General features: G+C 36.5%; 1 protein-coding gene across 4 annotated transcripts; it reads left to right on the top strand.

The window, feature by feature from the left end:
• Positions 1-5537: 5537 nt before the first annotated feature.
• On the top strand, positions 5538-9840 carry LOC100793404 (BTB/POZ domain-containing protein At3g44820). Of its 4 annotated transcripts, none has more exons than XM_003540166.5 (4): positions 5538-6155; positions 6347-6416; positions 7435-8652; positions 8744-9840. In XM_003540166.5, the coding sequence occupies exons 1-4, from the start codon at positions 6106-6108 to the stop codon at positions 9311-9313; spliced, it is 1908 nt and encodes a 635-aa protein (XP_003540214.1). In that variant the 5' UTR covers positions 5538-6105; the 3' UTR covers positions 9314-9840. The 4 variants fall into 4 exon arrangements, with proteins under 4 accessions (XP_003540214.1, XP_014620484.1, XP_040863498.1 ...); XM_014764998.3 differs by having other exon boundaries at positions 5597-6155; positions 7559-8652; XM_041007564.1 differs by lacking the exons at positions 5538-6155; positions 6347-6416 and adding an exon at positions 6431-7359.
• Positions 9841-13636: the final 3796 nt, after the last annotated feature.

Raw genomic sequence — 13636 nt, forward strand, 5'->3', positions numbered from 1 at the left:
GATTCACAATTCGTAAGTCAATTACATATCATCAATGGCATATGGATTGTTGATCCGTAATTGGCTTAAGAATTATGAATCCGTAAATCAACCAATTACAGAAAGATAATATGAGAATTACATATATTGTACTAAGTGTATTAGCAAAACGAATGGTGCGCCTAACAATTCCCTTATCCTTTTTTCACTCAAATTCTACTGATGGTTACCCTTGATACCTATAGATGCAGTATTCCTCCTCATATCACTTAAGTTGTGAAAAAGATTGGCAAAAACACCAAATGGGGGCAGTTTTACAAATTATTTACCAAAAAGGGACTCTTTTGCAATTATTTCCGGGGGAGTCTGTTTTTTTATTACAAAGTGTCCCCCAGACAAGCACCTCCACTTTGCACGTGACACGTGGCACAGCAGGTAGCGCCTCTGACGCGAGCGTCTTTGGTAGCGCCCAGGGGTCAGGTTCCACTGGTGGCGCCCCTGCTGCAGGCACTACTGCTAGCGCAGGGCACACACCCCCCAGCCCCTTCCCACACCCCCCAGCCTCTTCTTGTCACACCCCCCCAGCCTCTTCCTACACCCCCCACCCCAAAATTGTATATTTTTTAATTTGTTTATCAAAAATTTAAATTTTGTTTCATTTTTGTTATTAGTATTATTTGTTATTTTTTTATATTCCCACACCCCCCACCCCAAAATTTCAATAAGATTATTTTTTATACACTCTAAATTGTATATTTTTTAATTTGTTTATCAAAAATTTAAATTTTTTTCATTTTTATTATTAGTATTATTTGTTATTTTTTTTATATTTTATTATTCTCTCTTTTTGAAGTATATATAAGTACATTTTCAATAAAATACATTTTCACCTAAAATACATTTTGAAATCCTAAAATATTTTAAAATGCTTTTTGATTTGGTCAATTCTTTTTTGATTTGGCCATTAAACAACGTTAGAGATCACTTTTGGTTTATGTGTCATTAACATTATGGTTATTTATTTTTATTTATTTTAAAAGCATTGCACAATAAGATTGAAACGTTGAAGTGACAATAATATAAAATTAACATGAAAAAAAATCATACAAAGTACATGACAATATGAAACACATGGAAAAAAATAATACAAAGTACATGAAAATGTTAAACCATGCGGAAAAAATGTAAACTCATTATTAATCAATCATCACTATGTCTGTGATACCGCGACGAAGTCCCACATGGCCGGTCCCAATTTCTAGCTGCCCTATCAGGATTTCTTCTTCTACGATTTGCCCTTTCATCCACTTGTTCGAGAAATCATGACGTAAATCGACCCCTAATAAGTCGTCCATGTCGGGTATATCTCCAGGTACATTCCACGGACTAGCAAGTGGGGCATTTGGGGTCGATACTTGACCACTTTGGGTAAATGAAGGAGTTCCTGTTGAAGGAGGAGAGGACCCAAATATGCCTGCAAAACTATACCCTGGTTGAAAATCATGTGGGTATGAATACATCGGCGGCATCTGAGACGGTTCTTGGGTGAATGCCGGCGGTGTGTAATACATTCCATGTTGTCGTTCTGGCATCGGAGGCAAACTATACGTTGCTGCATCAACAGTTTCCCGACGTCGCGCTAAGCCTCGAGTCTCCACACTTTGTTGTAGTATATTAAACTGTTGATGTTCAAATTGTGGCTGAGAAGGGGGAGCATCTTCATGTGCCTCAAGTATCCTATCCTCTTCCTCAGACAAAAAAGTGATCTTCTCGATACATGGCAGTAAATCGTCAAAAGTACAAACCCTTCTCCCAACAGGCGACACCATAAAATGTAGTGTTTCGGCGATTTCACCCTGCATAGAAAATAAATGAATAGTTATTAAAATAATCTTCAATAAGCGCAACATTCTTTTCTAAATTATAATGGACAATGTATACCAATAGTCCTCTTCTTGCATGTTTTGGGTCGACATAAACTTTTGTTTTACGCCTGTACCACCTCATATATTCATAGTTCAGACTGAGGGTCCCTGTTTGTGGCGGCGTTTGCTCTACTCTCCTTTCATAGCGACTATTCCATTCATTAAGCGCGGGTTGCATTAGTCGCATCCAATTTTTTCCTTCATTTCCCTTTAATGTCAAGTCATGTATGTTGTTGGGTTGCATTACTGGTCCCGGAATAGGTTGCTGCATTCCAAATTGTCTCATGACTCTATCCGGCTGGTGCCATTCCACTTCTTGAAAACAAATAAGTAGTATGATACGTGTCTATAATACAGACCCAAAAAAACAAACTTGACTCAAATTCATTTCCACATGTCCAGTATAAGGGATCCATACAAACTGCATATAAAAGTTAAATTTAATAAATTAATTAAGAAATACAACATCATTTAATAAACAAACATCAAAATTGTTACCTCGTCGCGTTTCATGACATCTAATTTACGACGAAACTCAATTAAATTGTCATTGCCTATGTGATGCAATTCACCTCCCAACCATCTTCACAAAAAAATAAATAACAAAATAAAATGTTACATAGAATAATGATTAACATCAATCAAGCATGTTTATTAATAATGAATTCAAAATAGTAAAGGAAAGTATACCTGTAACCAAGTGGCGTGTTTTGTTGTTGTGGAGGAATAACTGAGGGGGCTAACGTTGGGCATCGTTCCCATGCCCATAATTGAATCAAGAGAGTGAAACCGCCTATTAATTTAATATTATAGTCTGTTGTGATGCACATCTCTCTATAAAGGTTACCCAAAACAACAACTCCCCATGCATAACTGTTGTACTCTCTAAGGTCTCTCAGAAACTCCAAATATTTCAAATGCACATGTTTGCTGCTTTTGTCAACAAACATTACCCCTCCTATGAATCGTAAGATCCAAGCACGAGCAAATCTTTCAAGGCCTTCTTGGTTGCCTGTAAAATCATGAATATTTGCAAAATGAGAAGACAACCAACTCAATTTAATTGAGTTCCCATCAATTGCAGCATCGTCAGGCATGATACCCAATAATTCATGAAACAACTCAAACCAGTCAATATTTGTATTTCCAATTAAAGGTCTTCCATCCACAGGAATATCAAGTAGCACAGAAACATCTTGAAGTGTAATAGTTGCCTCCCCACACTTCAAATGAAATGTATGCGTTTTTGGCCTCCACCTTTCAATAAAAGCATTCACCAATGCTCCATTCACTTTCAACTGCGTCAATTTCATTATCGGGTACAAACCCGAAATTTGTAATAGAGGAATAATTTCTTCGGGTGGTGCTTCTCTATGATTGTACAGTGGTGTGGCTCGTCGGATTTTTAACGTCCTATCATTAGCACCATTCCAAATATGTTGGGATATATGATTTTTTTGCATCCACAATAAATCATCCTCTAATGGTCTGGATGTCACGTCATAATGATGAGAAGATGACGAACTAGCCATATTATAACTCCTGTATAGAAAGAAAAAAAATTAATAGTCACATATCATAAATAATAAATAAAGTCAAGTACGTACGCGTAATTTAAATTTTAGAAACGAACACGTAATTTAAATTTTAGAAACAAACACGTAATTTAAATTTTCTTCACATTGAAGAATTTTTTTACTTAATTTTAAGAAAATATTATATTTTTTTCTCCATTTCAACAATTTATAAAAACATATATATTATATATATATATATATATATATATATATATATATAATAAAAAATAATTTCTACACATTGAGGAATTTTTTTTCTTCATTTTCAGAAAATATATATATATTTTTTGTCAATTTCAGCAATTTCAATAAATTTTTTCTCAACTTTCAGAAAATATATATATATTTTTTGTCAATTTCAGCAATTTCAATATACATATATATATATATATATATATATATAATAAAAAATAATTTCTTTATATTGAGGAATTTTTTTTCTCAACTTTCAGAAAAAATATATATTTTTTTCCTCAATTTCACCAATTTCAGAATATATATATATATATATATATATATATATATATATATATGCCTTTCTTTTTTAAATACGCCTAATAACAATATTACAGTAATATTTATTATGAATCTTAATTAAATTTATATTCTAAAAATTAAACAACCGTAACAAAAATAAACAATTTGTTATATAATTAATAAAAAATAACTAAAATAATAAACAAATTAAACTAACAACAAAAATATATAAAGATAAAGAAAATAAACTTGTTGTGTTGTGAGTTAATACAATTTTCTTGTACACAAGATGACTACCTACAAAAAAAACATACAAATAATAAAATATAACAATTTATAAAAAATAAATAAATTTAAAATAATAAAAAAATCAACATACCAACTTTGCTGGGAAACAAAAATGGAGTGCTGGGAGGGGGGGACAAGCCTCGGGGACAGAGGGGAACTTGGGGGAGAAGGAGGGAGTGGGGTGAGGGGGGGGGACCAGGAGGGAGTGGGGACCGCCCTTTAACGGGCTGGAGGGGGTGGGGGAGAGGGACGTGCCTGGTCCCTAGGTGCCTGGGGTCGCGCCTGCAGCAGGGGCGCCACCAGTCGCGCCCAGTCCTAAGGCGCTAGCAGACGCGTCCGCGTCAGGGGCGTTACCTGCTGCTCCCTCGTGCGCCGCGCCGACGCCACATGTCGCGTGCACAGCGGAGGCACATATCTGGGAGGCTCTTTGTAATAAAAAAACAGACCCCCAGGTAAATAATTGCAAAAGAGCCCCTATTTGATAAATAATTTGTAAAAATACCCCCATTTGATGTTTTTGCCCTAGTCTGAAAATTTTGAATTTTGATTTAACCAAACACTACGAAAAATTAGAGAGAACCTCGTACGCTGTAGAAACACGTTAAAGCTAGAATCAAGTCCATGTGGCCATCAATTGGATTTAGAGGCATTCATCTCAAATGCTATTCCCACTCTCCTTATTTCTAAGTTCAGGCCAACTAAAAAACTCTTTTTTGGCAAAAATATCTTAATGGAAATATGTTTTTAATTATATATCTCAATAAATCTTGTCTGATACAACACAAAAGAAATGTCTTTCTATTGTTCTCCTTTGACTTGAAATTTCACCATCTTTGGTGAGATATTTGTATGAAATTTCATTTCATTTTTTCTCTTCTCTCCTCTAAATAACTAATTTGTCTAAATTTTTTCATACTTTTTTCCTCTCTCACTTTTCTCCTTGTCACTTCCATTACACCAAACAAAGCACAAACCATGGCACCCATGTTACACTTCCAAAAAACCGATGGCATCCATGTTTAAGTGTGCGTAGTAGGCCCTACTCACCAAACGACGGCAAGTGGCAACCACTCGCCCTCATTAACACAACAAGGAAATCAAAGCCACGCGTGTTGTAATTGCAATTGGGTATGATTCTGTAGGGGGCAAAGTTGTTGTACAGTGCACAACTCCCAAAGAATAACCAAACAAAACTTTATATATATATTTAAAAGAATAAAGAAGGAATTTGAAGGAAGAAAACAAACAGAGGGACAAAAAATAATTTCCACCTCACATCACACTTGCCTGTCATTTTATTGACCTGTAATGTTCTCCTTGGCCCCCGACTACGCTCCTCTATGCTGTTTCTTATCCGTCCCATTTATTGATTCATTTGCATTCATTAACATCATGTTATTATTATGACTACAATATATATAATACATATAAATAAATATATAATAGTAGTATATAGTAAGTACCAAACTTTTAACTTACGTTAATGGCGCTCCATTTTATTTATTTTTTATTTGAGCTTGCTTTACTTTACCACGACCGTTTCTGCCGTCGTGATCCTGCATCATTTTCTGTTCTTTTAATTCCAATTTCCAATTCTTTAGTTGTTCTATTTCTAGGGGCTATGCTCTTTGTACCATACTTTGGGTAGTTTTTTTTTTTCCCATATAAAAGATACACGCTATTCTTGCTCCCTTCCTTGGCTTCTAACTATTCATTTCTACCTTTTGCTTTTTGCCTTTTCCTTTTTTTTTTATTTTTTTATTTTTTAGAATTAAGAAGAGTGAACAATTTAGGAAAAAACAATGATGTTGTGTTGGTAGAGTAAGGTGGAAAAAAGAGGGTCTTTCCTTCCCTCGCCTATGGCTCCAGCTGGGAAGCTTTCTGGGTTTCGTCGAGAAGGCAGTGACTGGTATTCCCTCTCTCAAACTTTCCACCTTTTTTTTTCTTCTTTCAATTGAGTGATGAGAAAATGACACGTTTTTTGTTCACCTGATTACTGGGTGGATTCCAAGTCAGACATGCATATCTGTTGTTTTAAAAAGAAAAGTTTTTTATGTGATTTATTTTGTTTAAATTTTTTTGGGTATGTGGTTTTGATAGGTTCTGCAATGGGGGACTGCCAAGTGATATCACTGTTTCCATCGATGGTGTCACTTTCCATCTTCACAAGGTACACAGAGTTCTTTTCTCTTACTGGTCTACAGATAGAAGAAATAGTTGTTGGGTTTTTAGTTTTTTTGTGGTTCTGATTTATCCTACCGCTCTTTGTGGTTTTTACTTTGGAATTTGATCCAACCCAGTTAATGTGATTTGTGGCTTATGTTTTTGCTTCTGGTTTCTTCCATCTCTGTTGTTTAAGTGTAGAAACTAAGTATCCCTCTTCAAATAAGGGAATTGGATTAGACTTGCTATGTATAGTTAATTAGTTATATACCACCTATTGCAAAGACCAGACACATTTCACCATAAATTTTATTTATGTATTGGAATTTAGTGTAATACCACCAGTTTATGGACAACCTTGTACATTTTCGTACGCTGTAATCCACTTGTATTGTCCTCAAAAGTTGTGATGTTCTTGTTCGTTTATTTTTAGAGTTTAACTTTGAAATTCCTGCAGCTTATGTTGAGTTAGGGGTGGGACAGGGACAAGTTTGTCTTAAATTCTTAATGGATTGTATTTCGGTTCATTTTGGTGTTATTTAAGATGATGGTTGTGAAATTTTGTTTTTAAGTTATTGGATGTAATTCATGATGTACCTCCATTCGTGCAGATAGTTAACTACTAATGCTTGATTGTCCAGTTAGTGATGAAGCTTAAAATTTATCTAGTTTTCAAACATGTATGACTCGCATGATTTGATGTGTTGGAAGTTATGCTACTAGATGAGGTCTATCACATGTTGTGAACACTTGTTCTGGTTTTAAATAAATTAGTTTTGTAGGCCTCCCATCATAATTAAGAGGAAAAAGTTAGAGTTTTGAGATGTTAGTGAGAAAATGGCTTTGGGAACTAGTTTTTCCTGTTTTCAGTTTGGACTCCTTACATGATCACACCCTGAACTAGTGGGCATTTCTGTAATCCAAGGCTTCATTTTATGGTAGTCATACTGGTATGCCTTTAATATGAAAAATTATTTGTGTACTGTTGCATTGGAGTTTGAATTAGATATGCTATGGAACTGCAGTTTCCTCTTTTATCAAAATGTGGAAAAATTGTTAGAGCACATGAAGAGTCCAAGAATACTGATGGGGCTCTGAAAATGGTGCTGGAAGAATTTCCTGGTGGTCCTGACACTTTCTTAATTGCAGCAAAATTCTGTTATGGGTATCGAGTGGAACTGACAGCCAGAAATGTGGTATCAGTTCACTGTGCTGCAGAATACCTTGAAATGACAGATGAATTTGGAGAAGGCAACTTGTTGTCAAAATCAGAGAGTTTTTTCCATAAAAACACACTGCGCAACTGGAAAGATTGTATTTTGGCTCTCCAAAGTTCTGAGCCTGTTCTACCAAAAGCTGAAAAGCTTCATTTAGTGGGTAAGTGTTTGAATGCTCTATCTATGATGGTTTGTACAGACCCAAGTCTGTTTGGATGGCCCATGATGATGTATGGGAGTTTTCAGAGCCCTGGTGGAAGCATTCTTTGGAATGGTATAAATACTGGTGCTAGGATTCGGAGCTCAGAATCTGATTGGTGGTTTGAAGACATCTCATATCTCAGTGTGAGTTTGTTTGAGAGGCTTATTAAGACAATGCAAGCGAGAGGCATACGACCTGAAAACCTGGCAGGTGCCATAATGTACTATTCTAGAAAGCATTTGCCGGGTCTAGGTCGGTGGCACGGTGGACAAGGTGGCAAGGCCAGAACAGTTGCAAGTTTCAGCTTGACACCTGCCACAGTTGATCAGAGGGTTCTATTGGAAAGCATTGAGAAATTTCTTCCTGACAAGAAGGGAAAATCTTATTGTCGATTCTTGCTGGGACTTCTTCGTGTGGCTTTGATATTGAATGTCAGTCAAACTTGCAAGGATTCTTTAGAGAGGAGAATAGGGATGCAATTGGAACTTGCAACTTTGGATAGTCTTCTGATTCCTACTTATTCAGATTCTGATGCATTATATAACACTGAATGTATTGAACAAATTGTCCATTATTTTATATCTACAGAATCAAATTTAACTCCCTTTTCTCCTTCATCACGTGACCTGCAAGCATCAGCATCACCATCATCATCATCTGAATCGTTGAGGAAAGTTGCCAAGTTGATGGATAGCTACATTGCAGAAATTGCTTCTGATGTTAATTTAAAACCGGGAAAGATACGCAGGCTTGCAGAGGCCCTCCCTGAGTCATCAAGATTATTGCATGATGGGCTTTACAGGGCATTGGACATATATTTCAAGGTTTGATTTTTCTGAGCTACACTTTTACATAAAAGCTTATTTGTGGTCATGGATTGTTAATTTGATGATCACTGCTTATGGTATTTTGCAGGCTCACCCTTGGCTCTCTGATAGAGAGAAGGAAGAACTATGCAACATCATAGACTACCAGAAACTCTCAATCCATGCTTGTGCTCATGCTTCCCAAAATGACAGGTTACCCCTCAGAGCTGTTCTTCAAGTGCTCTTCTTTGAACAACTGCATTTGAGAACAGCATTAGCTGGATGTCTCAATGCATTGGATGGTGAAATTGCTCCGGCAGCTCCTGTTCCTATAACTGCCCTGGGCGACACAGCAAGTGAAATTGTACAAAGGGATGGATGGGTGACTGTTGTGCGTGAAAACCAGGTTTTGAAGGTGGATATGGATAGGATGAGTTCTAGAGTTGGAGAACTTGAAGAAGAGTTCAGTAAAATAAAGCAAGAAATGAAAAGTGTGACAAAATCTCACAGTTCACGAAGCTCGCCTCGGTTGGTTGCCAGGAAAATCGGGTGTAAGCTTGTTCCACGACCATCAGATGCTCAACCAGAATCCCTCAACCGCACCGGATCCACACCAAGAGCATCCATTGAATGGGCACGGCGTTCCCATAAGTCCAAACACTCAGAAAGTTTTACTTGAGTATCAAGAAACCAGAGCTCCCCTTTCTTTTATTCATGTATACATATAGCAGTGTTGTGTGGTTTTAAATTTTTTGTACGAGGGAAAGGGAAGGAAAATGTTTCTTAATCCATTATGCCTTTTTATTTCACCAGTTTGCATATCTGAACATTTTCCATTTCTTTCCCTCGTGTAAAGTTTGTTGTACACTTATGTAGGCAATTTCACATATTGTCCTGTTTGTTTGGGGAATAGCTTCTGTATTTATTATCCGTATAGCTTTATTCTTAATTTGGAGATATTGACAATGGAAGATGTTGTTTTAGACCCCATGTGTGAAGAACATTATTGCCGTCGAAGAAAGAATCATATAAGTTCCCCCTAGTGCAGATGCAAAGCTCATGCACAAAGGTTGGAGAGCTAACAAACGAATGTAACTGACAATGTTGTGCTTCTAGCATAGCTTCTTTCATAGATGACAAAATATAGTATAGTTGTGATACGAGTGTAATTTCTTTATAAATGACAAAAGCAAATATTTTATGGTCTTTGTCACTTATGCGGTTCTTTCCTCTCTGTTAGGGTCGGCAATTTGAAGTTTATGATGTTTGGTAGTTACTGCATCTATATAAATTTTAATTAGTTGAAACTACTTGAATGGTAATGTTAGAACAAAGGAGAATGTGGATGAAAGTTTGAAAAAAAAAAGAAAAAAAAGATTTCAAATCCCACATCGCTCAGGATAAACACTTGAATAGTGTTTCACTCTCTATATATAAAGAGCTCTTTTTTTCTTTTTTCCTTGCCCCAGTTGAGAAGCATTTCCTCAACTTTTCTTTCTCCCTCCCATACTTCAGTCGATGCATTTCCGACAAACTTCTCCCCCTTTCTTTTTGTTGCTCTAAAATTTCAGTTGACTATAATAGTGACTTTTTAAGTCATATTTTCGGTTGGCTATAAGAGTGACTTTTTAAGTCATATTTTTTGGTTGGCTATAATAGTGACTTTTAAAGTCATACTTTTCGGTTGACTATTAGAGTGACTTTTCAAGTCATATTTTCGGTTGGCTGTTAGAGTGACTTTTCAAGTCATATTTTTGGGTGGCTTTAGAGTGACTTTTAAAGTCATACAAGAGGATGTAATTCTAGAAAAGGTTCCCTTAGTGCAGTGGGAATCTTATACAGTGATCTGGGCTGTTTTATCCTGGAGACTTCGTGGTTGATAGTCTGCTTGCACAATTTTTGGCAGTGCCACGAAACGTCTTAAAGAAAGCGACATTGTCCGCGACTCAGCCAATAATTTTTTCGGTTTGCCATAAACTATTGTTACAACAATTTTAAGACGGTTTCGGCTCTGCTATGGCTACCGTAGATATTACTGGCTCGAACAACAATGACCTCAACAAACCTTTTAGGTTTGAAGGGTATCATTTCAAACGTTGGAAACAAAAGATGATGTTTTCTATGAAAAAAAGTTGCCTATGTTTTGAACATTAATATTCCAGTGATGCCTAAAGATGTTGAGAAGGAAGTGAAGGATAAAATGACTATGGAATTAGCTCTTTGGAATGAAAATGATTACCTATGCAATAATTTCATTCTAAATGGGTTAGCTGATGATCTCTATGATTATTGTAGCCCATATAAGTCTGCCAAATTAGTTTGGCTGGCTTTGGAAAAGAAGTATGATACTAAGGAAGCTGGGACTAAAAAGTATGTTGTTAGTCACTACCTCAAGTATCAAATGACTAATGATAAATCAATAGAGTCTCGATCCCATGAGATAGAGAAAATTGCTCAAGAGTCATACATAGCTGTGATAACTGAGATTAATATGATTGGAGGATCAGATGGATGGTGGGTAGACACTGGCGCCTCCCGTCATGTCTGCTATGATCGTGTTATGATTAAAATATACACGAATGTTGAAAACAAGAAAGTGTTGTTGGGAGATTCCCACACCACTACTGTTGCTGGAACTGGAGATGTTGAACTGAAGTTTACCTCTAGAAAGACTTTGATTCTCAAAGATGTGATGCATACTCCAGAGATGAGAAAGAATCTGGTTTCTGATTTTCTTTTAAATTAAGGAATAGTGGGGGTACTTCATCTAGTCATCTTCCTGCTATTAGTAGTGAAAATCTTGCACAACCAGAACCAGATATAGAGCCTCGAAGAGGTAAGAGAGCAAGAATTGCTAAAGAGTATGGGCCCGATTATATGACCTATACATTAGAGGAGGATCCATCAAACCTCCAAGAAGCTTTGTCTTCTTTGGATGCTGACTTGTGGCAAGAAGCCATTAATAATGAGATGGATTCTTTAGAATCTAACAAGACCTGACATTTAGTAGACTTGCCTCCTGGCTGCAAACCTACTAGATGTGAAATCATTGTTGTGTAACAACTTTGATATGAAAGACCTCGGAGAAGCAAGTGTAATCCTCGGTATTAAGATTACTAGGTCAAAAGAGGGAATTTCCCTAGATCAATCTCACTACATTGAGAAGATCTTAAAGAAATATGACTACTTTGATTGTAAACCTGCTAGTACACCATATGATCCAAGTGTAAAATTGTTTAAGAACACTGGTGAAGGTATACGACAAACTGAGTACGCAAGTATCATTGGTAGCCTTAGGTATGCCACTGATTGTACTAGACCCGACATAGCCTATGTTGTGGGATTATTATGCAGGTTTACCAGTAGACCTAGTAAGGAGCATTGGCACACTATCAAAAGGGTAATGAGGTACCTTAAAAGAACCATAAACCTTGGATTACATTATAAAAGGTTTCCCGCTATACTTGTAGGATACAGTGATGCAGATTGGAACACTCTTTCAGATGATTTCAAAGCAACCAACAGCTATATATTTAGCATAGCTGGTGGGGCTATTTCTTGGAAGTCTAAGAAACAGACTATCTTAGCTTAGTCCATTATGGAATCTGAGATGATAGCACTAACAACTGCTAGTGAGGAAGCAAGTTGGCTGAGAAGCTTACTTGCAGAGATTCCCTTATGGAAAAGACCGATACCAGCTGTGTTGATCCATTGCGATAGTACCGCGACTATTGCAAAAAAAAAATTGAGAACCGTTATTACAATGGTAAGAAATGACAGATACATCGTAAGCACAACACTGTTAGAGAATTACTCTCAACAAGAGCTGTTAGAGTGGATCACGTACGCACTGATGATAATTTAGCAGATCCTTTGACGAAAGGATTAGCTAGAGAGAAAGTCCATTACACTTCTAAAAGAATGGGACTATTGCCCTTACTGCGATGATCATTCATGATGGTAACCCGACCTAAATGACTGGAGATCCCAAGAACTAGGTTCAATGGGTAATAACAAGTTATGAAGTGATATGAGATGAACATGTTGTTATAAGTGAAAGCAGCATGATTCCTGAAGTAACAAGAGGATGAGTTATGAAAAAAAAATTCATAATTGTTAATGAGATCTATACTCTACGTTGAGTGGAGTACCTAGGCTACAGGAGTACTCTTGATAGACTCGCCTATGTGAATGTTGAAGTGGGGGCCACTTCATATGAAATTTTGGGCAAAAATTTCTAGATCGTTCACTATACCGGGATAGACGTGCATGGCCTTTAACGCACGAACTTTATAGAATACACCTATGAAAATGTTGTGTGTGGTTTGATGTCGGAGATAGAGTTCAAGACTTCGAGTCACTCTAGTAAAATTTGAATCTTACTCACTATGCAAAGGTTCAAGTTGTATGACACCTTTGTTTATGCACAATTTTATGAAATCCTCGAAAATCTTCTTTTCAAATTTCAAGTGGGGGATTGTTAGAACAAAGGAGAATGTGGATGTTTGAAAAAAAAAGGCTTCAAGTCTCACATCGCTCAGGATAAACACTTGAATAGTGTTTCACTCCCTATATATAGAGAGCTCCTTTCTTCTTTTTTCCTTGCCCCGGTTGAGAAGTATTTCCTCAACTTTTCTTTCTCCCTCCCATATTTCAGCCGATGCATTTCCGGCAAACTTCTCCCTCTTTCTTTCTGTCACTCTAAAATTTCGATTGGCTATAATAGTGACTTTTTAAGTCATATTTTCGGTTGGCTATAAGAGTGACTTTTTAAGTCATATTTTTTTGTTGGCTATAATAGTGACTTTTAAAGTCATACTTTTCGGTTGGCTATTAGAGTGACTTTTCAAGTCATATTTTCGGTTGGTTGTTAGAGTGACTTTTCAAGTCATATTTTTGGGTGGCTTTAGAGTGACTTTTAAAGTCATACAAGAGGGTGTAATTCTAGAAAAGGTTCCCTCAGTGCAGTGGGAATCTTATACAGTGATCTAGGCTGTTTTAT

This window comes from Glycine max, chromosome 12, assembly GCF_000004515.6.
Source record: "Glycine max cultivar Williams 82 chromosome 12, Glycine_max_v4.0, whole genome shotgun sequence".
Lineage (NCBI taxonomy): Eukaryota > Viridiplantae > Streptophyta > Magnoliopsida > Fabales > Fabaceae > Glycine > Glycine max.